Consider the following 25,008-nt stretch of genomic DNA (forward strand, 5'->3'; position numbering starts at 1 on the left):
TGTCTTTGTGTGTGATTACATCACCTACCAGCCCTGCTGCTGCCTTCCCCTATGCACACTACACTCTCCCCTGCCAGCCTCACGTCCGCCCCGGACTTGCTCACCAGGCTACAGTCCGATGAGTGCATGCCGGGGTGCCTGCATCCCGCTTCTAACACCAATGTAGCGATTTTGGTTAACGCAGGCAGACGCATCACACAGGGCGAGGCAATCCACACACAGGCGAAGGGCGGGCAGGAACCAGGGACCTCTCGCACTGAAGCATAGTGCCGATACCGCTGCACAAAAGAGCCAGCTCCTTTCCAAGGAGCGTATATAGGGCACATGTCTTTGTGTGTGATTACATCACCTACTAGCCCTGCTGTTGCCTTCCCCCATGCACGCTACAATATATTGTTTTCTGATAGTTTTGTATATTTAGATTATTTTCTTTTGTTTCTGATTTTGTCTCTCTTTCTTTTGCTTGAGTGTGTGCTCTTGCATACTGATTGCTTGTTAGCACCTTTAGATAATTCTTGTGGCAAAGTGGTTTGCAGTACACAGGTGTAGTGGCGATGTGATTATGAAACAGAAGACAGACAACAAAGTTCACAATCCAAACAGGTTTTACTTTATAATCCTGGTCTGGTGACCACAAAGAATTAACCCAGGCAATACACAGCACTGTCTAAACAACAGGTTGCAGTGCCGAAATAATAATACACAGTTTGAAAAGAATAAACACAGTAGAACACACACAAAGACACACACACGATTACAAGTCCGGAGTGAGTGCTAAGTGCTCATAGTGAAATACAATTTATTTCTGCACAGTGGTGAAATGTTGTCCGGGTTTAGTGCTGACCTTAAGCGACAGCTCCGGATCATGTTAGCCATCTAATAAGAATAAACAAACACTCACGGTAAGTTCACAGTACTCCTTTCTCGGTTCAGCTTAACCATAACAAAAGATACCGATCACCGTGCTATGTCCCCTTTTGTACCATCAGTCATGCCCCCTTGGTTAGCGAGTACAACAGTTTCTCCTCCAATCCGTGGTTGCCACATCGCTTTCCCTCTGGATGGCCGACTTCCACCTAACCCTTGGAATAAATTTTTCTGACCATCCAGACTGGGGCACTCTGTTCCCTTTCTGCAGCAACCTCATAGAGAGGAAGGGAGATTTATAACCAAGATTCATTCTTTCTCTGTCACACCTTACCAAAGCTATTGGAATACCGTTTTGTCTATACTGTAGTTATAGAGAAGTGAAGCTTTTTTTCCTCTAGATGCACTACCAATCAGGATAAATTGGCACTTAAACTGAGTTTGTGTGCACGTTATAATTAATTTGGTAGTTCATGGTATTCGTTCATAGAATTGCAGTTTGGTTTGCTTTGGATTTGGTTCGTTTTTGAGTTTTGTTTACTTTTTACGTTCACTTTGTTTTTGTTGTTTGTTAATCTTTCTTTATCTTTTAAAAAGTTTACCCGATCAGTCGTTAGGTCGGAGGGGGTTCCCAGCTGAGCTGCGGTCTACATTCTTGGCAGTATTCAATGAGCATAAATACACTCTTATTAGCTAGTAAAGAAGATTCTGTCTGACATTTTATTCATGTTTGTTCGGTTTGTTAATAAAAAACGCAGCTTTTTAACTGCACTACTGTTTCTGGTATATCCTTCATTTATTTGAGGAGGATCTGAAAGTTTCATTCTCTCTTTTCAGCATCTTACCAAGAGTAAATTTATTAGTTGTTTTTTTTTGGACTGTTTGTTGTTATGCTGCTAATTACCACAATGACAGTCTCACATGCATTGTCAGTTATTATTTGGTTGACATATCATAGCAACAATCTAAAAGGTTTCCTTCATGTTTGTACTTGTGGTGGAGCTTTTAACAATAAATATAATGTCAGCCGTGCTGCTGAACTCTTATTAAAGTGCAACTCCCTAGGAGCAAGCTCAGACTGCTTTGTGTGTTTTTATTGGTCTGATGTAGCAGGATGCGAAGCAGTTGGTGTTTACAAAAAGAAGGCTCTGCAAGAAAATCTTTCTCTGAAAGGATACTAATCCGTTAACCTGTTTTGCCATCTAGATTTTGATGTAAATATACCACTAATTTTTAAACCTGTTTGTGGCTTGGTTTATTAGGCCACCAGCACCTCTGTCTCCACTTTGCAGCTGGTCCTGCTGGGGAGCAATATTTCATTCATTCTTTTGTTCATCCATTCATCATTTGGCCAGCATTGAAGGGGCTACGATGAAGGCTTTAAAATACAATTCCTTACATCTCATTAGCATAACAACATTGTCAGAAGCCCCTTTTCATTTTCATGTGAAACGCATATATGTTCCCAACACATTATAAATCCATTTCCTTTGTGGCAGGTACAAGGAGCAGGTTATCCATTTGTTCAAAAAAAAGGTTCCAGGAACATCTGCAACTCCAGGAGTATATACACAGAAACTTGACGTCACTAACAGGCCACTGTTTTGTTATTGCTGTAAGCTGCCAATGGCAGCATTCTGGGTTTCCATAAAATGTAGAATGGGGATTCATTCCTTGTAGCAAAAAGGATTTAAAGATATTTTTGTTAGTTTGGTTACGGTTTATTGGCCTTCAGATTAAAAAAGAGGTAGCTGTATATTACCAATTCATAAGATTAGGTAATGAAAGTGTTTCAGAAGCATAGTGTATATGCGCTCATTTTATTTTTTGCTTTAAGGGAAAATACTCCAGGAGCATCCTGAGGAAAGTTTATACATAGCTGTGTTCAGTTTGTATGTGGAGCTTCTAACCTGATATTAGGAATCAACGTGAGCTTCTGAGCCACACGTGTTGCCAAGTACAGCCAATGTGAACTTCCCTTTTGAGGAGCAGGACCTTTTTGTTGACTGTCACTGAGTGAACAATTGGAATACTTCTTCAAGGGTGCAAATTGTTTTGAAAATTGGTACTAAACTGTTTTGAAATTTTAGCACCAGAGAGCCTACTGGTGCTAAATTATCAAACCCCTGCCCTAATCAAGCCCCCTCCCCCACTCTTCAATCATTTTTAGTGTTATAGTTGGGTAAAAGTGTGCTGGAAAGACATATTTGTGACCACTTTCTGCAGTGAAAACTTCTCTCTTGTGTATGTGGGTCATGTGAGGAGTTCAGACCCAATGCAAAACTATCATCATGTATGCTTGCAAAGGAATAAAAAAAAGAAAAAATGTAAAAATAAATTAAACATGTTGCTGGTGCTATATGAGGTACCCTGGTGCTAGAATCTAGCGCCATAGCGCCAGATTTGCACCCCTGTTCTTGCTGCCCCTATAGTTATGGTACAGCTAAACTAAGCTAAGCCACCAATTTACTAATCTTTAACTGCAGTTTACCTGCACTTGTTTTTCATATGACAGAACAGGGGGGCCCACAGTGGGTGGTTAGGGATTTTTCAGGTCTTTTTTTAAATTTACAAACTGGATGCCAATTAAAAAAAAGAGATATGAGGGAGGCCATCTGTAGTTATAAAAATATTTTTAAAAATACACAGATACTTCGCTGTTGTCAACAGCAATGCAATGCTGCCAACTGGCATATCTTGCAAAAATCATAAATATGAGTGCTTTTTAAGACCTGTGTGTGCAACTATTAATTGTGTCAGTAAAAGCTGGCAACATCAACTACAGGTTTAGTATTTTTTTTTCTATGTGTTTATTAAGCAGGTAAATTTGCGAGGATTTTTGTACTGTGACATCACAATCTCCTGAACTCCACCGCAATTACCCCCACAGTGTCATTTTTAAATGTTGTCTTTCTGCTATTTTTCTGGTAGTTTAATTGTATCACTGGCATTTTGAGATTGTTGCTGTACTCTTTAGTTTTAACCATTTCTTTTGCTTTTTTGAATCACAAATTTCCAATTTATTTTTCAGTACTTGATGATTATGTATTTATTTATTCTATAAATATCATCAGATGTTGGTTTTCAATCATGATCATTGTCAATAATTAGTAATGAATGGGTTTCATACGAAATATGTTGATTGCCCTAATATTTCTGTCAAAGTATTAAATTAGTTTTTGCATGTTTTCATTCTGCATTGTAATAATTTGTTGTTTATTATAAAGCTGAATCTCTACTTTAATTTAAATATAAGGAGACTGTCTGGTCCAGTGGTTAAAGAAAAGGGCTTGTAACCAGGAGGTCCCCGGTTCAAATCCCACCTCAGCCACTGACTCATTGTGTGACCCTGAGCAAGTCACTTTACCTCCTCGTGCTCCGTCTTTCGGGTGAGACGTAGTTGTAAGTGACTCTGAAGCTGATGCATAGTTCACACACCCTAGTCTCTGTAAGTCGCCTTGGATAAAGGCGTCTACTAAATAAACAAATAGTAATAATACTTGTTTTAGGAGGGCCAGATAGCACTGTGAACTAATCCACTGGTATTTGAACAACAACGGAAAATGTCCTGTACAACGTGAATGGTGTATATGAAGCTAACAATTAAGTCTCTGCAGCCTTAAGTCTTGAGTTGTATCACTACAGAGACTATAGATTGTTTTCCCATTAAAAACACCTGTTTCACTATTGAGCAATTATCAGTTTTCATCACTCTTTCTCTGGGGTATTAATGATTGTTTTAGACATTTTATATAGAAAGTGTAAAAAATATTTAAGGGGACATCATATTGTAGTGTGAGGGGTCTTTAGCGGTGGTCGATTTTCTCTTCTCTTTAATCACTGATGCAAACACATGCTTGATCCCTGCTCTCTCCCTACTCCCCCCATCACATGATTTTAAATGGTAAACTTACAGATACTTCCTCTTGTAGTATATGCAATTGAAGCAACATTTTGAAGAAAAAAGAAAAAAAGGAATTGTATGGATATGTTCAAACAAAAATATGTACAATGACAATGCAATGATTCTGTACTAAGAGGTAGTGGCAGCTCCTATGGTAAGGGTCTGGACTTGCTCTTGTACAAATCTTAACATACTCATTTGCAGGCCTCTGAAAGCATCCAATATGCCACAGCATTTCAGGAGTCCACGCTTGCCCTTGTCCTCATATACATGTTTCAAACATGTTTTTAATATACTTTAATTGTCATTTTACCCAAGTCCTAAAACAAATCCAGAGACTGCACAGTCTAAACCTTTTGGATTTTTGGATCCACAGCAGCCCCTAAAATTGTCAGAATGGTTCCCTGGGGTAACATTTTAATATTTTGACATACGGTATTAACGATAAGCACAAATACACAATGGTAATCAATTGTTTTATCAAGGTACCATATAACTATCAATGTGCAATATTTGTTTCAAATCCATTGTGATGTGATTGCTGGTACCCTTATAAAAAAGCAGTGAAAGCATGGCCTTTCAGGTTAATACATGGTATTTTATAATTACTCTGTAAGTGTAAGTAACTTACAGCTCAACAGACAGCCTGCATCTATGCAGCTATACCTACCCGAAGGCACTGACCTAGACTGGGCAGTAACTACCTGCACTCTGCATTCAGATTCAATTTGTGTTGTGTTGTGTGTGGTTTGCGGTCTTCTTAGTGTACTGATTGCTTGCTTTTATTTTAATGTTGGTTGTATTTTAGCAATATCTGCATTATGTTTTGTTTGGTTTGGTTTGGTTTTGTAAAGCACCTTGAGATATGCACATGAAAGGATCTCTATTAATCAAATGTGCAATTATTATTATTATTATTATTATTATTAGTAGTAGTAGTAGTTGTAGTAGTAGTCGTAGTCGTAGTAGTAATAATAATAAAAATGAAACTACAGTGATGAAACCACAGAAGACAGCACACGGAAGAAACAGTAAGTAATGAGTTTATTATAAAAAAACGAGATGTTCTTTAATGTTAAAGCGGGTTGATGGATCTGTAAGAGGCACACTCAAGAATAATTCAGAAGTTTACAGGTCTAACATTGCCTGTGGGTAAACTAGAGCTGCCTCATTAACCAACACCTCAACACAGTGTGTATGGGTGCAGTGCGGTTAGGACTACCATGCTTTGAATGGGCAGAAAACATACAAAAAGTAAGGGGAATATAAATAAACAATTAATATGAAATGTGACGCTTCTGAAAAGTGTTAAAAAAATACAAATATTATTTTGGTAAAGAGCCGTTGCTGGAAGAGATTTATTTTCATTCAGACACCAAATCAGCATTTAAAAAATGTCACCACCTTATTCACTGAAATGACAATGAGAAGAGCTGGGAGTGATCCCAGAGACGAGGCATCCCTTTAAATGATCAGATTATTCAAGTGGCGGAGATGTAGGTAGAACTGGCAACCATGTGAACTTGTGCACAGGCCAAAAGAACAGCAACCTTTACCAAAGGAGTCTTCAAGCTTATTTACTGTATGGCACTGACATACTCCCCTTAATTTAGACCTTATAGTCAGCATGGGTATTACATGTCTCATTGGAAAAATCAGTTACCTTATACATTTATGAGAGAGACAAATACATCAAGTGAATGATTGCAAGTAAGACTAATTATGTCTTTAACAAGTCCGGCAGATACACAGGAACATTTACTTTAACACAAATCTAACTGCTAGCACAGTTTTATGGACAAAAGTGGATGTAATAAAACTTCTGCTTTTAAAAACCTTTGAGGTGCCAGTCATTTGATTCACCACTGGAGTGTGCAGTTTTAAAATCATTAGCCTTTCTTTCTTGTGTTGACAAGAAGAAATTGGCAGCACTTGATGTGCGTGCACTGTCTGTCACTGGAACAAATCAAAAGCCACTTTTTATTTGAAAAAAAAAAACAAACAGAGTGAGGGCTCCTGCCTTAATGTATTTAGAATTCCCTTGGCCTTTTGTTCTGCTGTAAAGATGCAGATTAGCGAGGTATTATTTAACTGTACATCTGTCACATTAACCTCTGTTCGCTGGCATAATTGTCACAAATCTTTCCTTAAGAGTTGTTAAAGTCATTCAGCAAGTAAGAGTGCGTGGCAGCAGCTAGGGCTGTGCACAGAGCCAGCTCTCACTCAGCTCTGCCTGTTGGGAACCAAGCCTGAAAAAACAGTATGCCGACAAGGGCTTGGCGATGATGGAACAGTATTTGTCACTGCCTTACCTCGGAGACCGTATGGGGTTTACACAATACTATGTAATCTTAGCAGTCACCAAAAAAAAAAAAAATTAAAAATTAAGCACAAATATCTTACCCAGTTGTTCTGCATTGGTTAGTGGATACTCCAGACACTTGTGGGACGTCTGGGTTTTTAAACTATGTTTCCTATTTTGATGAGGGGATGATTATATTATATTCAGGGATGCCAAGATATTTAGTGAGCTAGGGGTCTGAGCAATAAATGCCTCACCCATAGTCATTCTACAGTCTTGGAATATAGATTCATTTTGGAGTGCACCTGTGATACATATGTAGGTGTGAAGAACATAAAATCAAATCAACTTGGTCAAATTAATGAGTCTACAGTAGATATAATTGAAGAGTGGACAGTTAGCTGCTCATTAGTGAACATACATAGGGTAAAAAAAGACAACACATTCTCCATCCTGTAGTACCACACACCAGCACAGATTTGTATTTGTTTTGGTAGGCCAGGGTACTTTTTAAGGAAAAGGTATCCAAAATGAATGTCATACAGATAGTTAAGTCTTTAGCTGTGACCTGAAGGATGTGGTACTCATGACTTTTTGATTAGTACTGCCAGTGTAAGGACTAAATATGTGCAGGGACTGGAATTTATTGGAGCAACTACAACTGACGTTTACAGAGCTTATAGCATAGCCTTCCATGGATCTTCCAGATAAAGGGCAAACCTCACAATCAGTAATCCACCCACACCCATCCTAAAAAGAAGGTTGGTCTACCATTATCAAATGATATTCAAATGCAATGCCAGCTATAAGTGGTATGAACCACTTGGAGAATCAATACAGACTAGTTCTACTGTGCAACTTTGTGGTTCTACTGTGCAACGTTCTACTGGGCAGCAGTGTGGAGTAGTGGTTAGGGCTCTGGACTCTTGACCGGTGGGTCGTGGGTTCAATCCCCAGTGGGGGACACTGCTGTTGTACCCTTGAGCAAGGTACTTTACCTAGATTGCTCCAGTAAAAACCCAACTGTATAAATGGGTAATTATATGTAAAAATAATGTGATATCTGTATAATGTGAAATAATGTATAATGTGATACCTTGTAACAATTGTAAGTCGCCCTGGATAAGGGCGTCTGCTAAGAAATAAATAATAATAACTTTATCCGGATCAATGTGAAATATTTGGCAATGCTGTGAATTGCTAATGGATGTGGATGAAGTGGTTACAGCTAATGAAATAATTATAGAAATGTTACCTGTCATGCACTTCCAATTTTATTTTGTTAATTATTGGAATGTCTTACTTTCAGTTGTGATGGTTTCACTTCATATGTCATTTCATTGGCAGCAAAGAACTTCATTGGCTACAAAGAGGGAGTTTCACTCTGCCAGGAAAAAAAAATCAAAAGAAATGTATGAGTGACTGAAAATAAAGCATGCTAACAGAGCTTTGTATAACCAGATATCAGTGCCAGATTTCAATTTTAAATGAAAAAAACATTTTTGCTATTTATTACATATACAAAAAAAAATGCACATACGAGGAAATGCAGGAAATTAACACACATGTAAACATCATTTACCAGGGTTGACCTTAAACATTAAAAAGCAAGAAGAGAGCAATAATTATGCATAAAGATTTTTTTTAATTGTTATTCCAAAGTTAACATCTATCAGCCTATTACAGACAGTTGCAGACACACATTATATCTAATGTAATGTCAGTGAAAAACAGATATTGAGGTAACAGTTACAGTGATAAAGTAACAACACCGTCCCGACAAGTTATTTTTTTCTGCAAATATATACTCTTACTTACTAATATATACATTTTTCATAAAATAAATAATCATAAAAAAAACATCAGACTTTAGAAATATAAAAAAAAGAAGTCACAAACTAGTTTGTACAAAACTTTGGATTTTAGGGCATTTAAATACATGCACAGTTTTGTAAAGAGGAGAAAACAAGTATTAAAAAAGAGACTACAAACATTAATGTAGTAATTTTAATTAAAAGTGTTGCTTTATGGTCAGGTACATCTAATCTAATCTTATAGAAACTAATGATGCAAACAATAAACAATATGATTCCTTGCTACTTAAAATGCCAGGTTCTTGTGAAATCATTTGCTACATTAAAAAAAAAAAAAAAACTTATCTAAACATACAGGTTGCATTTCATTAAGCTTAAAAATAGACCAGCTTTTATAAATAGAATTATAAGTAAAATTCATAGATTCCAGTGTTTATGTATAATGTAGCTTCAAGCATCTGAATCTTACATACAGGCAACACTTTTAAATTGTTAACATATACATATTATATAAGAAAAGTGAATTAGTACAAAACTTCACATCTTTTTTCAAAACTATTTCTACATGATTTCTTTCATAGAAAGAAAATATATATTTATATATGTTATAATGATAGCTAGGGTTGGATAGCAGCATTCAAAGAGGGAGGGGTTCAAATTTCTGACAGGCCTATTGCCTCTGGAGGCACTCAAGGGTGCCCCACTGTTTTTCTAGCAAGCATCCTTTGCATCCAATGAATGTATAGGGCAAAAAAGATGGGTATGGGTGGCATTACATTAAAATGGGATTTCTTCTTCTGACAATTTTTGGGTGATTGTTTTCTTAAATCACTATTATTCCAGCTCTATTATAAGAGGATGCAAATGTGTTACACTGCATGGCTTATTGTGGTCTAATACATTGCGCTACAAAATCAAATCAACCAACATCCCCTATCCAGTGCTATAATACAAGTAGTAGGAGACTTGGGTGAGTATGTCTCTTAGAACCCTTTAATCCCTAACTGTAACATTTGATGCAGTCCTGCCCCATTTCATAATCTGATCAACCTGTGATGCTTATTTCAGATTCTGTTTCTATTTTCATAAAGTAACAGCCTTCTGAAACGTCATCTGGTGGAACTGTGTTGTTATATATTCATTACACACTATAGCATATACTTGTGTTGCAATACTTGTTAAAGTTTAGTAGTTCATGACCCATATTTTAGGCATGATTCAAGCTCGATTTGTGGTTGAGCATCTCAGATTTACAACAGGAAAGTGCTAAATACAGGCTCACTTGTAATTACATAGATATATTAATTATATTTCTGTTACAATACTTAGGCTGTACTGTATATGCCTTCTATTTACCATCTCTTTACCATAAACAAAAGCTGTCATTAGTGTAAGAATTTAAAACGGGAAGAGGTGAGCGTATAGTACATGTTCTTATGCGTTGGTTTACCATTGTAATTCTGACATGCTCAAGCACAAGTGCATCACTACTAAAACTATTTCACAAGTAAATAAAAACAGATTTAATCTGTGGAAAGGTATAAAGAGAGACAGCTACTTCATTAGATTAGCTAAACATTTATCAAAAATTATTCTTTCAAAGAAGTATATTTTCTCAGGCAAAAGTGCAACCTCACCCACATGTGTGCAGCTGGTTAACGTTATGCTTTTTATCAAAAGAGCTTTGTAAAATCAGCTTTATGAATCTGCTTGAGAAAATTGTCAAAATTGTAATATAAAAACATTTGGAATCGTTTCAAACAATCTTTTGACCCCGCTCCATTACCAAGTGATCTGACACAGGATTAATACAAGAAGCCTCTCTCCATGATTGGCTATGATTACATAGACTGCTACAGCTACATGCCAAAAGATAGCATGAGTCCATTGCAGACTTTTCAAGAGTACTGTGTCAGGAACAATGTGTTTGTTGCCTTCTTGAATAAAACAAGAACTGTATCCACTATGTTTACAGTATGTCCTACAGCACTAAGGGACTTAGACTTATATATATATTTTTTTTTTCTAGGAGATCCCGGGAGCATAATGCTGCTCTCTCATAAACAGTCTGACCAAAATCTTAAAGCTGGAATCACTAGGTTCCTGCAAGAAAAACAGTCAGCATGGGCTTGAAAATAATATCCCTTGTGTTGAAGGTGTATGTCCATCTTCCTTGTAAGTGTGATATCAACCGGGCTTTAATTAAGAGCCTTTGAGGATTAATACCAAATCATGAATCAAACTTCCAAAACCTTTGAGGAAGAGCCATTATCTATGCTTAAAGGTTCCTTGGATTGACATTATATACATATATCCTTTTTGCATGCACTTGCTTGCATTGAAGAAATAGAGCTTCTTCCCAGATCTCAGGACTTCTTTTTGACCAAAAGTTTACCCAGTTTTCACACAGGCATCTGTAAACACCCCAGTCTCAGACTTGCGTCTTTGTCTTATTTTTAGGAAGGAAAGGGTCAGGGTAGAAACTGTTCTTGTGTACCCTATTTGCAGGTATGGACGTCATAAACACGTACACACTCTTGACAGCTTACATAGCAGCACCAGTGGAAGATGCAGTGGCACTTCTCTTTTCGTTTCTCAGTCCTTGTGTTGTGCCCACGCCCGCAACACAGAAGGTCACATCCATCTATTCCGTGGGAGGTTACATTACAGATCCGGTCCCTGGTGCCGAATGACCCCGTCTCCGGGTTAGGTTCACAGAAGTTTGGGGAACTCTCATAGTAAACTAGATCCCGCTCCATTGGGGGCTTGAAGAAGGCAAACTTGGGCCTGAGGGTCTCCACCCAGCCCCTGGATTCCCGATGCTTCTCCACCACCATCTCCGAGGAGCTGTCGTACTTGTCCTTCAGGTAGTCCCCAATGACTCGGAAGTCCGGCTGCGACCACCAGCATGTCTTCACCTCACAGCTACCCGACAAGCCGTGACACTTACACTTCAGGTGCATATGGTCGATAATTGACTGTAAAAAAACAAAACAAAAACAAATGTCAGTTGTAACACTTAAACAAATTGAAAAGAAGGAATGAAATTATTATGAAATAAGGCTTCATCCAAATAATACAGAACGTAATAACTTATAGCAGTGCCAATTAAACGAGGAAGATTGCGTGTACTCACGCCAACTAAAAGTAGATTCCTTACCATGCGTCCAGCCTCATTGTTGTGTCGATTCATGGCGGAGCGGGCGTCAGGCCTGTTCTCCCTTGCATCTGCAAACTCCCGGGAAACCATGCTCCCAAACTCAGCATCCTCACTGCAGCCGCCCCATTTCCAGCCCTCCCCTGGGGGGCCCTTGTGTCGGGTGTCACAGCCGCAGATGGTGGCGGATCCCTCTGCACATGACCGTGTCACCGCGAATGCCACTCCTGCTGAAGCGATCGCATGGACGAACGATGACTCTCTGGTGGCTAAAATGAAGAAAATTAACAATTTCATTTTACTAAACATGAATCAGTTATTACACTTTATTTTCTTGCTAAACCTATCAACAAAATGAAGCAATCCAATACTAATAGTACTATGCAGAACATGCTACATAAGTAATATTAACCCAAGTAATGCTCCCTTTGTCATCATAAAGTATTCTTGGAGTTAATTAAATTAAGCCCAGAGAGGATTTTATGGTAGAGTTTAGTGAAACTGTTACATAGATCACACGCTAAACAATGGGATTGTACAAGCACATCCTTTTGCACTGCTTTATACATAATGTTTCTATCTTACTAAATAAAGAAAACTGGAAGGTTAGCACACGTCATGCTAGGATGAATCACTCAATGTTTGTAACATCAACAGCTGTGACTTTAAAAACATTTCTCACAGACCTATAATTAAAGTGTTAAATTAAGCCTTTTAAAGGTTGAGCAAACTGGGTGTGAGGATTTTATGGAAAAAATGATAATGAAACCTTGGATGTAACACTTAAATATTTGTTTGAAAAGGGCATATTAGAGATGATGAACAACAACCTTTGACAATACGCGTCAACAATTCAAATGCAGTTGGTTTCAATTCACATGAAGTAAAAATCTATTCATCGCACAGTACACAACATTCCTTAACTAAGCACACTGCTATGAATATCAATGTTAAAGGTTTATTAAAACATGACATCATTGATTAGGTGGGATGAGAGTAGATTGAGAGAGCAATTACTTGTATTTTTGCATCCTTTTAGGACACTGTGGGGTCTATTGAATTTATCTAAATGTTGGAGAATATGAATAGCTGTCACTTAAATCAAAGAAGGGGACAATCAGCATCTCTGTGTGTGAGTCTCTGAGGTGTGTTCATTTTTTTAGAAGTACGTAAAATGCCAGGGTTGGTAATATTTAAATGGTGGAAGCATTCAGAACTCCTACTCTTTAAAACAATTCTCAATTGTCAGTTGTCAGTCCTGTTTTGCCATTTCTAATTTAATATTAACATGTCTAAGCTCTGGAGAGGGAAATAAGTGGATACTGAATACATGGCAATATGTGGATACAAGTGGACACTGCTTTTTTCTTTCCTTAAGTCAAGGGTTTTATTTCTTTAATTTTTGCTGTTATATTCCTCAAATCGTGGTTTTGTTTTGGGTAGAACTGTATGCAGACAACATTTTTAATTCAAATTAAGTATCACAGTCTTCAATTCTGTATTAAAATGAATGGTTTGATTGGTTGATTTCTTTGGTTGTGTGGTGTGGTGGGTTAGGACATTTCAGGGTTAGGCATGTTGTCTTTCTTGACCAAATGAAAACATCAAGGATATTGACATTTCTTCAAATAAAAAAAAAAACAAAATGGGGAAAAACAAGCCTTTGGGTTGAGGAGAAAGTGCCCAGACAAAAAGGGATAGCCCTTGGGCCTACCTGAGAATGGAATGCAAGGATCTGCTGAAGTGGCCAGATTGCATCTGACAGCCTCCCCCCCCCTGTCCACTCTGCCTGGTTGGTATGGCAAATCATCCTTATTACCTGCTGTGGGCATGAATCCCCCTTTGTGCTGCCACTGTCATGCCGCATTAGGCCGACAATGCCCCAGATATTTTATATGAAATTCACCCTCGCCAGTGATTAGCGGGGACCAAGTTAAGTCATAGCAACAGAGAACTATGCATAGGCTGGGCCCTGATTGTCGGAGGAATGGGAAATCCCTATTCAAATGGTTTAATAAAACAATCTAAAGGGCGTGTGAATTGTGAAAAGCACTTTCTCTTCAGCTTAATCTCATGGTTGCAGGGATATTGTGCTCTGAACAGGCAGCAGCAGGGTGTGGGCTAAGGTCCCCCATCAACTCCATTTACTGCAACCCTTCTTTCTTTCTTACAGTGAGTTAATGATATACCGGTGTGCTTGCCTCCACGCAGCAAGGAGAAACATGCATTTTATGAAAAGGAAGGACCTCCTACCACATCCTAAATGGTAACATTTTCTCATCTAAAGGTCAGAGGCCGTAACCTGAATTCCCTGACCTCTCATAGCCTGGTTAAGTTGAGCATAACCACTGAGAAACATGTTAAGTACCTTTATTGTTTGATATTTCAAATGATTATTTATTGCACCATAATTGCAACAGAGTTTATTTTTTATATTTAGTTAATTGATTAGGTAAAAATTATATAAATTCAGAAGCTAATTTAGGTGATATTTTAGTTCACAGTAAACATAAAAGAATAATTGACAAAATAGGTTCTAAGAACATATGCACTAGTAGATGTAAAGTGTGTAAATACATAGACAAACGTAAAAATATAATTAAACATAAGAACACCACATATCCACTAAAAACTAATACCTACTGTAAAAATAGCAATGTTGTTTATGGAATAGCCTGTGAAAAATGTGATGAAATCAAATATGTTGGAGACACTGGAACTACTTTATATAAAAGAATTCAGAACCACCTTTCATTAATTAGAAATAAAAAAATGAATGAACCAATAGTACAGCACTTCACCAGTCAAGGACATGACATAAATGATGTAAAGTTTGTAGTATTAGAACAGCTCAAATTAGACAATGCGACATATAGAAGAATAAAAGAAAGTAAATGGATAAATAGACTGAACACGATTATGCCAGCGGGACTCAACAGAAAAGAATGAACTAATTAACTTCAATAAATATATAACATTTAAATAAATAAACAAAATTCATTCAAAAGTAGTGCATGCTGATGCGCTGGGGAGGCCAAATCTAGACTGATCCTCAGAGCCAGCATTGCATGATATAATAAAAATATAAGTTTATATAAAGTAGTGTTAATTAGAATTAATACAGATTCAAAGATAGAAGTAAAAATGATGTCACAATATATAGAACACCATTACATCATGTAAGAATAAATCATGAATTTGAATGTAAACAATAACAAGTAGTTGTCATGCCGTCAAAAACCTATAAATACCTCCAATGTTTGGATTCAAACACAGGCTCCCTTGAGAAAGATATGTACAACATATCGAAACGTTGGGCAGCTGGCTCTTTGAGCTAAAATATCTATATATCTATATATATATATTTCATGGGAATCGCATGGCCTGAATTGGTTTATGCCGCTTATAAAGTGGCTCTTTCAAAGTTTATTGTCGTTTGGGGGACGAATAATAATTAAAACACTTTCCGCAGTGTTATATAGTCCCAAAGGACAAAACATTTAATTTGTATTTAATAATTAGTTTTAAGTTTTACTTGTTAAAAATAAACTGCACATTTCCATTTATTGTAAATGTTTGCATTGAAAGCTACATCTCATAAGTAGAGGGCAGAGTACAAGCTGGTAAAGTGTTTTTTCTGGGCGGTTTCTTCAAACTAAGGAACGACATGGCGCCAGCCTTGATGCCAGCCCAGCTTCTGAAAGTAGGTGCACCGCTGTACTTCTCAAGCAGAGTTGTGAGAGACTGGCTTTGTTGCTTAGTTTAGGCATCATTTCACAGAGGAAATGTAAGGTCTAGTGTTCAGGATTTGCTGAAGCTCTGAGTGGGTGCAGGTAACAGGCTGTTACATCAGGAGGGCATTTTGACAAATAGTTTCTAAAGCTCTGCCCCAGACAACTGGGGTCTCAGTGTTAAAAAACTGGAGACTTGAATACTGGTCGCCAGTTGAACTTCTTGCACTGGCATAAAATCCCCTCAGAATGTTGTTGTGGTTTTCTGGACTTATTTCCTTAAAAATAATGTTTATATTAGACAATCTTTAAATACATTAACAGCCCATGTTGTAGTCTTTTTAGTATTTTTTTAATTTTTGTTTTCTTCCATTTCATTTAGATGTGCCTCATGTAATCATGTGTCTACTGTCGACAGTTTTTGTAGCACTTATTTTTTTTTCTCCTTTTTTCAGGTGGATTACTGTCTTCACTAGGAAAGCTGGTAATATATCAGCTCTCTGGAGTTTCAGTCCGAAATATATTAAATAAAATGGGTGGAATGTCACTCATTTTGTGGCAGTGGTTTTATAGCTAATAAATAAATTGGCAGTTTGTCATGGAACTTTTATAATGTTGTTCATATTGATTTATACAGTGTGAAGCAGCTCATTAATATGCAATCCATGCATATACACTGTGATGCTATTTAACCAATCAGAGGTTGTTATTTTTCCAAGTCGTTATGTGTATATATATATATATATATATATATATATATATATATATATATATATATATATATATATATATATATATATATGTCAGTGGTTGGAAATTCTGTCCTGTGATTGGTTAAACCCTCATCATATGAGCAAAATAGATTGAACTAATGCCCTAACATCCTTTTTTTTATTCCTAAACAAAAAAAGGCGAAGCACCTGCGATGTTGACACGCCAACTTTCTTTGCAACAGTAGCCTGAGAAACCACAGGAGACTCCTCCTTCTTCAAGAGTTCAACGTGGTTTACACAAGTCACAGCATAACTCACTGCACTGCGCTACGCAAACCTGCCTTGCTCTGAAAAGTGATCTCTGTTCATCATTTGAAAATACTGAATCCCAATTAAACGAAGTGATGTCCCAATTAAATGACATAAATATATATATAAAATATATATCCTGTCATTCATATTCTATCTTAATGAACTTTATTAAGCGTTGGAGACTATTATTTTACATTTTCCCTTAAATTCACACAGAATTAAACCATTCAAATGTGACAGATGTTATTCCAATAATATTCTATTTGAATTTATCTACATTATAGCCTTTTATTTTAAGTAACAGGAGTTACATTTACCTTTACCAGACAGCAGACAGGCTATATAGATTGAAACAAATGGCCCTGTTTTCCCACCCTGGGGCTTAAAACAATATTTTCACCTCACTGATATTAAGTTTATAGTTTATAAGATTATGGGAGAATTGTCCAAACTTGTTTTGGAGGTACAGGCATACATAAAATATTAAGTAATGCCGAATGTCCTTACATCCCCATGTACTTGCAAGATGCTGTATATCCTGTATTTTAGCATGAGATGAAGTGGAACCAAAATGCTCCAAGAATATTTTGCACCTTTTGCAGAAAGAAAATCTCCATTGCAAAAAAAGCATAAGAGATTTTCTGCTGGCTGTAACATTACATTACATTACTAAATTTTAACACAATTTAATCATTTGGGAGTATTTCAAAATAACAAAAAATGGGAAAAGATCTGTAAATTAAACCTGGGGTTACAAAAAGGTTTGCCACAATCTATTTCTATTGGAAATACTGCTGTATTTTTATTAATTTGTAATTACATTCTACAAGCAGGTGAGCATATGAGTAAAAAAACAATTACATTGTCAGTGTACTGCCACTGCATTGACGTCCAAGAGCATTCATTAACAACTGCAAGACTATAGACAATTGTCTGTATAAATTAAGTCAAGAAAAAAATAACACAGCGCTACACCAAAAAAACAACCTAAAAAAAAAAATTCTCAGGAATTCAGAAATGTCTTGTGCCTAGCCTGAGGCCCGCCAGAGAAATGAATAATACAGGAGTGTCTGTTTCTGTGTGTATTAGTGGGTGTCTTGTTTTTTAGCGGCGGTGTTAACTTTCCAGCCTGATCTTTTATTACCAGAATATAATCATAATTTATGAAAATGTATGCATATTTTAATGATGCATACTTTCCATCCAGCATCTCAATCTGTTTTTCAATCTCTATCCTGCTATTGACATAGACAACTAAACCTGCAGCATCATGTAGTTACACAGATGACATTTAGTAAATCATTCTCCCTCTTGTACGGAAGCTTTGCTAGAAGACATATATAGCATACATTGGAATAAACCTTATTTATATTGAAACATGCTACTATGTCACCTCTTAACTGTGTTGTTGTGTTGTACAGGTATGTAAGTTTAGGAATCCATACATGCCCCCAGGTTTGCGTACTTTAGCTAGTACAACACTCCATATTAAAACAGACAATATGCACATACAGGACAAACAGACGTGCGCTAACAATGCTTGACCAAAGGCACATACGAGCATCAATCAAATTCAATTAAATGAAAGCAGCTTCTACTAAGCCCCATCAAAGGAGTATTGGTTAGCGTTATCCGCAACCACAAAACACTTAATCCGGCTACTTTGACCTTTAACACTTTTAGGGGTCGCGGTGACCTTAATCCAATCAAATTGATTAACTAAAGCTGAGACCCTAAAAGTTGACCCCCCAACCCCATCCCTTCTACTCAAGCCCTTATTATTTAGAATCGGCTGAGCAGTGGGGGGATATGTGGTGTATTTACACTACAATGGGCCAGCACTGTGAACCAATACCATTACAGGGCTTCCTGTGCTCAAGCATGCTCCATCAGTGTAACAACCCATCAAGAGTTCATTAAAGCAACCACCTCCCCATCTGCAGTAAACGTTAGTCTTTTCTCAGGCTTGCTGACAGATTTAAAGCCCCCGTTTGGTAAGTTATTGAGGTAACTAGGTGTCAGTGGTATTTATGACAGTCTGTGTATTGTTTGGTGCCAGCCTCATTTACACTGTCAGAAAAAGGACCAGTTCAAGGCTTGAAAAAGATAATGTGTTTGTAACCTCCAGGCTGGCAGGGGGTGCAGTGGACACAACTGGACACAGGCCCAGCCTTTGGAAGGGCTCAATTGAGTCAATTTCTTTTTTTTTCTGAGCCCACTTTAATGACTAAACGTAAAACATATCATTCGAAAAATAAACTGTAGCAAGGTAGTATTGGAGTGTCAATCAAAACACAAATCTGCAAATCAGACAACAGATTGTCTAGCTGTTAAGGTCATGTGATTGCTCTGCTGGCAGGTGTAACCAACAGATGGCAAATATTTAGTACAGTATTTAGTACAGACATGGGTTTTAATTATAGAAATGTTTTCATACTCACTTTTGTACTTGATAACATTAATTTAAAAATCCAATTGATGTCTATGATTAATATGTTTTTATGACTAAGTTTCAATATTAACTAAATCAAGTTATTAATACTTGATTCATCTTGTTACATACTCGATTTATTAAAATGTTTGGATATACTGTTACTTGATTGATTACTGTCTTGTTCACAGTCATTTTAGCGTGCAAATATGTTTTGTTAGAAAATAAAAACAAAACATGTTTTTGAGTGATTCAGATTTTGCAGCTGATGTATTTATTTTCAAAAAGTTTTCTTTAGGTTGTGCTGGAGCTGGGGGGTCTACTTCACAGTCTTGCACCAGGGTGCAGTAAATCCTAGCGCCGGCACTGGTAACCTCCCTCCTTGGATTGCAAAGACTTTTGCATGCATACCTGGATACATGCAGCTTGCTTTCTCTGCAAGGCGTAATTGCCCACCACTGATGTAATCTTTTTTTTATTAGTATTAAAAAAAGCTCTTTGTAAAGCAATTCTAACCCCCCTCGGAGCATAACAGATAATATCAATGACCAATGGTTTACAACTACCATTTGCTCAGGACCTTTAAAAATGTGAATGGAATGATAAAAGGGCTTCTGACATTTCACAAAACCACAAAGTAATACAACAGTTATGTGGCTGTACTTTTCTCTAGATCTATTAGTGAAAGACACAACACCTTCTGCTTTAGTGGGGTGTGGTCAGACTAAAAAACCACAAGCTGTATGCTGGAGTTTAAGAGACCTTCTTAACCTGACCACACTGGTGACACATCCTACTACTGACTAATGGAGGTATCCTAAACACGCACTACTGTATGCATGTATGGTAGACCTCTGCTTGCTCATCTAGTGAAGCTGCTCCTTTTGCTAGACTGACACAAAAGGGTTTGTTTGAAAGGGTACTCTATATAAATCCTAAAATTCTAGGTGATGAAAAAACTTTTGGCCGTAGCTGTACAGTACTAGCATCAGAAACATTGCAATTTAACTATTGCAGTTTTGTTTTAGTTTTTTTACAGCTAAGGCCAAAAGTTTTGCATCACCTAGAATTTTAGGATTGAGACATAATTAAAAAAAAACAAAAAACAAAACTATATGAACATAATTAAGATATTTTATTTAACATCATGTAATCAAATAAACTACAATATTATATTGCAAAAGCCATAATAGTAGTACAGTATTTCATGTTTGATTTTGAAATGTCACATTTCCCAACTTTTGTCTTTCGTTAAGTGTATGGGAAAACTACAAAGCGGTATGTAATTCAATATGTTAACATAACATTATTCAGCCAGTTTCATTCGAATTTATGAAGCAAAATTAGTTAATTCTAAAGGGTGATGCAAAACTTCTGACCATAGCTGTATCAACTATAAACATGTGATATGCATAAGCTCTTAATAGAACCTGTCATTTATCCTGTATGAATCACACAAGCTTTCTTTATAAAGAATACAATGATCAAAGTACTGTATTATCCACAAATAATATGCCAGTGTTGGTAACTAAGAGATTAACCACACATGAATTGCAGGTTCACTTTAATTGGAGTGATTGTTCTCTTTTTTAAAATAAATGTAATGCTGTGGAAATCTAAAAAGAGAGGCTTTGTTTATATTACGTGGTGTACTACGCTGAAGCTTGGAACTGGGACTCTGGTATTATTAGTATTTATGTGCATGCATGTTTCTGTGTGTGCGTGTGTGCATGTGTGCACATGCGTATGTGTGTGTGTGTGCATGTCTGAGCATGTGTGTGTGTGTTTTTTAAAGCATGGCTTCACTCCAATACCTTCAAAGGACAACTTTGCTTTATATCTCATTCTTAGCCAATGTATACTTAATCCTGTGAAAAATAGGGTTTTATGCAACAACTAAAAAGTAATTGTGGGGGATTCACCACTGAAGTCATTTTTAATTCAGGGAATTCCCTGTAGTTAAAAGTCTACATGCTTCCATTAAATTGTTGTTGTTATTTATTTATTTATTTAATTTATTTATTTATTTATTTATTATTAATTAGAAACATTTTTATTATGTTTTATAACATTTTCAGAAATGTAATGGGCTGAGAAACTCTAGTTATAGAGGGATTTTTTTTTTTTTTTTAATTTAGTCATTGTCAATTATTTTTTTTATTATTTTCTCCCCAATTTGGAAATGGCCAATTATTTTTAGGCTCAGCTCACTGCTACCACCCCTGCGCTGACTCAGGAGGGCGATGACGAACACACTCTGTCCTCCGAAGCGTGTGCTGTCAGCCGACCGCTTTTTTTCACAGTGCGGACTCACCATGCAGCCACCCAGGAGCTACAGGGGCAGCTTACAGGCAAGCCCGCAGGAGCCCGGCCTGACTACAGGGGTCGCTGGTGCGCGGTGAGCCGAGGACACCCTGGCCGACCTAACCCTCCCTCCCCCCAGGCGGCGCTTGGCCAATTGAGCACCACCCCCGGAAGCTCCCGTCCTCGGTTGGCGAAGGAATAGCCTGGACTCGAACTCGCGACGTCCAGTCTATAGAGCGCATCCTGCACTCCACATGGAGTGCCTTTACTGGATGCGCCACTCGGGAGCCCTGTTATAGAGGGATTTTAAACAGCAAAGAATATTTAACCTGCATTAGAAGCTAGTCTGGAAAAACCGAGGGAAAACACTGCACCACTCTTCTTTAAAATAGTTTCAGGGGAAATATTTAGTTTCCACAGAGCAGACAGGCCTTGGATTCATGTCTCATTCAAAGGCCAGTACCTGCAACAGCACATGAGGCTGTTCACCTTACTGCACCAACAGTAGTCCCTGCAACACCTAGTTTACATGGGAGGTCCCTGAAGGCCCGGCCAGCTGCTGAGATCAAAGGGGATCAGAATACAAGATGGTACAAGATGGTATGACTGCATGGTTCAGTGAATTAATTAAGGAATGAAGGAACTGTACTGGTCTAAATGGTAGTGTTTGTTTTGAGTGCGTAATCTAATACATTATTCAACATACACTGTAGACAGACTTAGAATATTCCTGTTATAACAGCATTATTGGTGATCTGAGAGTGAAATGAAAATACATCACTTTACTGACCATTAAAGTCTGAAAGTTAGTTACAGAGAAAAGTAGGACGGACAAACCCATTTCACCTGTCTGTGTTTCAACACTCTCTTGTATCTAAATCACAGATCACCTATAATGTTGCGAAAGACTCCAGGCACCTGTGCAAACTGCTAAGTGATTCTTTATACTTCTGTACTTCTTGAACACAAAACACACAATAAACTGGCAGAATTCATGAAGAGATTGCTCCTCTCTCTATATATAATATGTGTATTTCAAACAGCTTACGGTACGATCCAAAAACGCTTTTATGAAGACGTTTTGAAAGCATGCAATGTTTTTGTGTTCCGTGCTGTATTTACGTCCATGTTTGTGTTTGTTTGCGTTTCCGTGAGTGTTTTGTAGACCTTTTGTTTTGGCCCTTGTGCCTTTTGTTTTGTTAAATGTGTTTTGTTTAAAGTTTCTGTCCGTGTTAATTTTGTTATTATTAATAAAGTGCGCATTTGCGCTTGAAACTTCTTTGTCTGAGTCTCCCTTCCTGGTCAAAACAGCATTGCCAGTGATGCTGTCATGTCATACCATGTCAGCCCAAAAAAACTTTCCATTCACAAACATTTTTTAGAGATCATACCTTTTTTTTTTTTTTTAATGTACAGGAAATGTGATTTTAAGCAAAGTGTTTAATGTTTCAAGAATACAGTATTAATCTCGTGAGCTAAAGCATGGACATCTGAGGAGCTCAAGGTTCTGCGCGCAGTAAAGAGGCTTCACCAAACCAAGTGATTGTAGGAAGGCCAATTTATGCGTGGATTCTTTACCTACCTTTATCGAGCACCGGTCCAAAGATAGCCAGATCGTTAATCGTTGTGCAGTTCCACCTCCTGCCCCGAAACTGGTGCTGGCACTCCTGTATCCCAATTTTAACCCCTTCTGCCACACTGGGCATGATTTCCACGTAGTTCCGGCAGAAGCGTAGCTGCTTGGGCACCAGACCAGGGATGCTGCCACACAGGATGGGCTGGGTCCCCAGGGAAGTGTACTGATGGCCTACAGCTAGTGACCTGAGACACACAGAAACAAACCAGTTTAGACGAAAGGGACTTTTATTTACAGAAGCAAGCTGCAACATTGTAATTGCTCTCTGAAAAAACGTGGGCTTGACATGACTTTAGCAATCCACAAGTTTGCTGTATTAAGAACAGTATGCATAAGTTGCACTAATATTAAACAGATGTGTATACAGGAGGTGTTGGAAATAAATTACTCCAGATGTGCAAAGCTGGTAGAGACTTACCCAAAAAGACTCACAGCTGTAATTGCTGCCAAAGGTGCTTCTACCAAGTATTGACTCAGGGGGGTGAATACTTATGCAACCAACAAATGTCTTTTTTTTTGTTTAATTAACTTTTGTGTAATTCCAGGTTGTAACACTACAAAATGTGGAAAAGTCCAAGGGGGGTGAATAGTTATGCAAGGTACTGTATATATATATATATATATATATATATATATATATATATATATATATATATATATATATATATATATATATATCCTCATGCATTTCTGTGTAGTTAGTTGCTTGTGGTTTATTTAGCCCATGTAATAGCAAGTAGATTCAAATCTCTTAACATGTGGTATTAGTGGACTCTGCAGACAGCATGTGAAGCCATATAGAAGCAAATAATAAATTCCTTGAAGTCTAAAGGATATAAATCGCCAGTCCTGAATTTGAGCAGCAAATTGTTTGGCTAAACCAGCTATTTTTCTCATTGAACCAAGATTAACCCACAATTCCCAGCTTCAAATGAAAGGTTTAGAAACGCATGGTGAGACATTCTTGGGGATGAGGAGTAAGAAGGCTGTATCTTTTTATTAAGATCCTCCTTTTTAACAGGACCTCACTGGCTGGCCCCGCAGATTAACATTCTCCACCTTAAAACACAGCTTTTGTTACTCTCAATTTAAAAATTATAAATTTGACAAACTTTGGTAGCCTGCAGTTAAAATCAGCACAGGACATTCATGGAAACAAGATAATTTAGTCTCACTGTTTTCCTCATAAGATTTGTACATAAATACATAAACCTCCAAAGAGGACATGGTATGGTGGCTACATCTGCCTAAACTGGGCACTCTTGAAAAGGCTTGAGTCTATGCTGGAAGATTAATTCTATCTGAGCAATTGTTCACTTTTTTGTTTCCTTAGGAACTAATCTGAGGCCATCAAAACTCATTTCACTCAGGCCACTAAATTACCTTAAGTAGGTTCCACACTTGACTGTGACTTATTTTAGAGTAATTAACATGTTACACTAAAATATCCAGATGTTATAAACCCAGGGTAGCCCTTACAATATGTCAAATTCATCACAGTGGAGCAACCTGGATTCCTTTATTTCTAGTGCTCTATTCCTATCAAACAGGCACACTTACTGTCTTTGTTGTGGTGAAAGAAGAGATTTGCTTTTTTGTTGCTTTTAATATTGTTCATAAAACATACAAACTTGAAGCTAAAAGCCAGCAGTTTTTGGAACACTGCCAATATGTACATTATCAATGTTGTGGGGCTTAACATAGTTATTTAGTTATTTGTATTTTTAGTAAGACTAGGGGCTTGGTAGTGTGCTGAAGTCTATTGTTGCCAAAGAGTGTGCCAAGTGCTTTTGATTGCCGGTATAGTCGCCCTCCCTCCTTTTTAAGTAACACACAG

The 25,008-nt window shown here is 37.4% G+C and overlaps 1 protein-coding gene across 1 annotated transcript; it reads right to left on the reverse strand.

The window, feature by feature from the left end:
- Positions 1–8,636: 8,636 nt before the first annotated feature.
- Positions 8,637–23,351, reverse strand: wnt3a (wingless-type MMTV integration site family, member 3A). The gene is made up of 3 exons (XM_034920731.2): positions 23,118–23,351; positions 12,048–12,313; positions 8,637–11,865 (listed from the first exon to the last, which is right to left on the reverse strand). The coding sequence occupies exons 1-3, from the start codon at positions 23,239–23,241 to the stop codon at positions 11,386–11,388; spliced, it is 870 nt and encodes a 289-aa protein (XP_034776622.1). The 5' UTR covers positions 23,242–23,351; the 3' UTR covers positions 8,637–11,385.
- Between the last annotated feature and the right edge of the window lie 1,657 nt (positions 23,352–25,008).

The sequence above is a fragment of the Acipenser ruthenus genome, chromosome 4 (genome assembly GCF_902713425.1).
Source record: "Acipenser ruthenus chromosome 4, fAciRut3.2 maternal haplotype, whole genome shotgun sequence".
Classification (NCBI taxonomy): Eukaryota; Metazoa; Chordata; class Actinopteri; order Acipenseriformes; family Acipenseridae; genus Acipenser; species Acipenser ruthenus.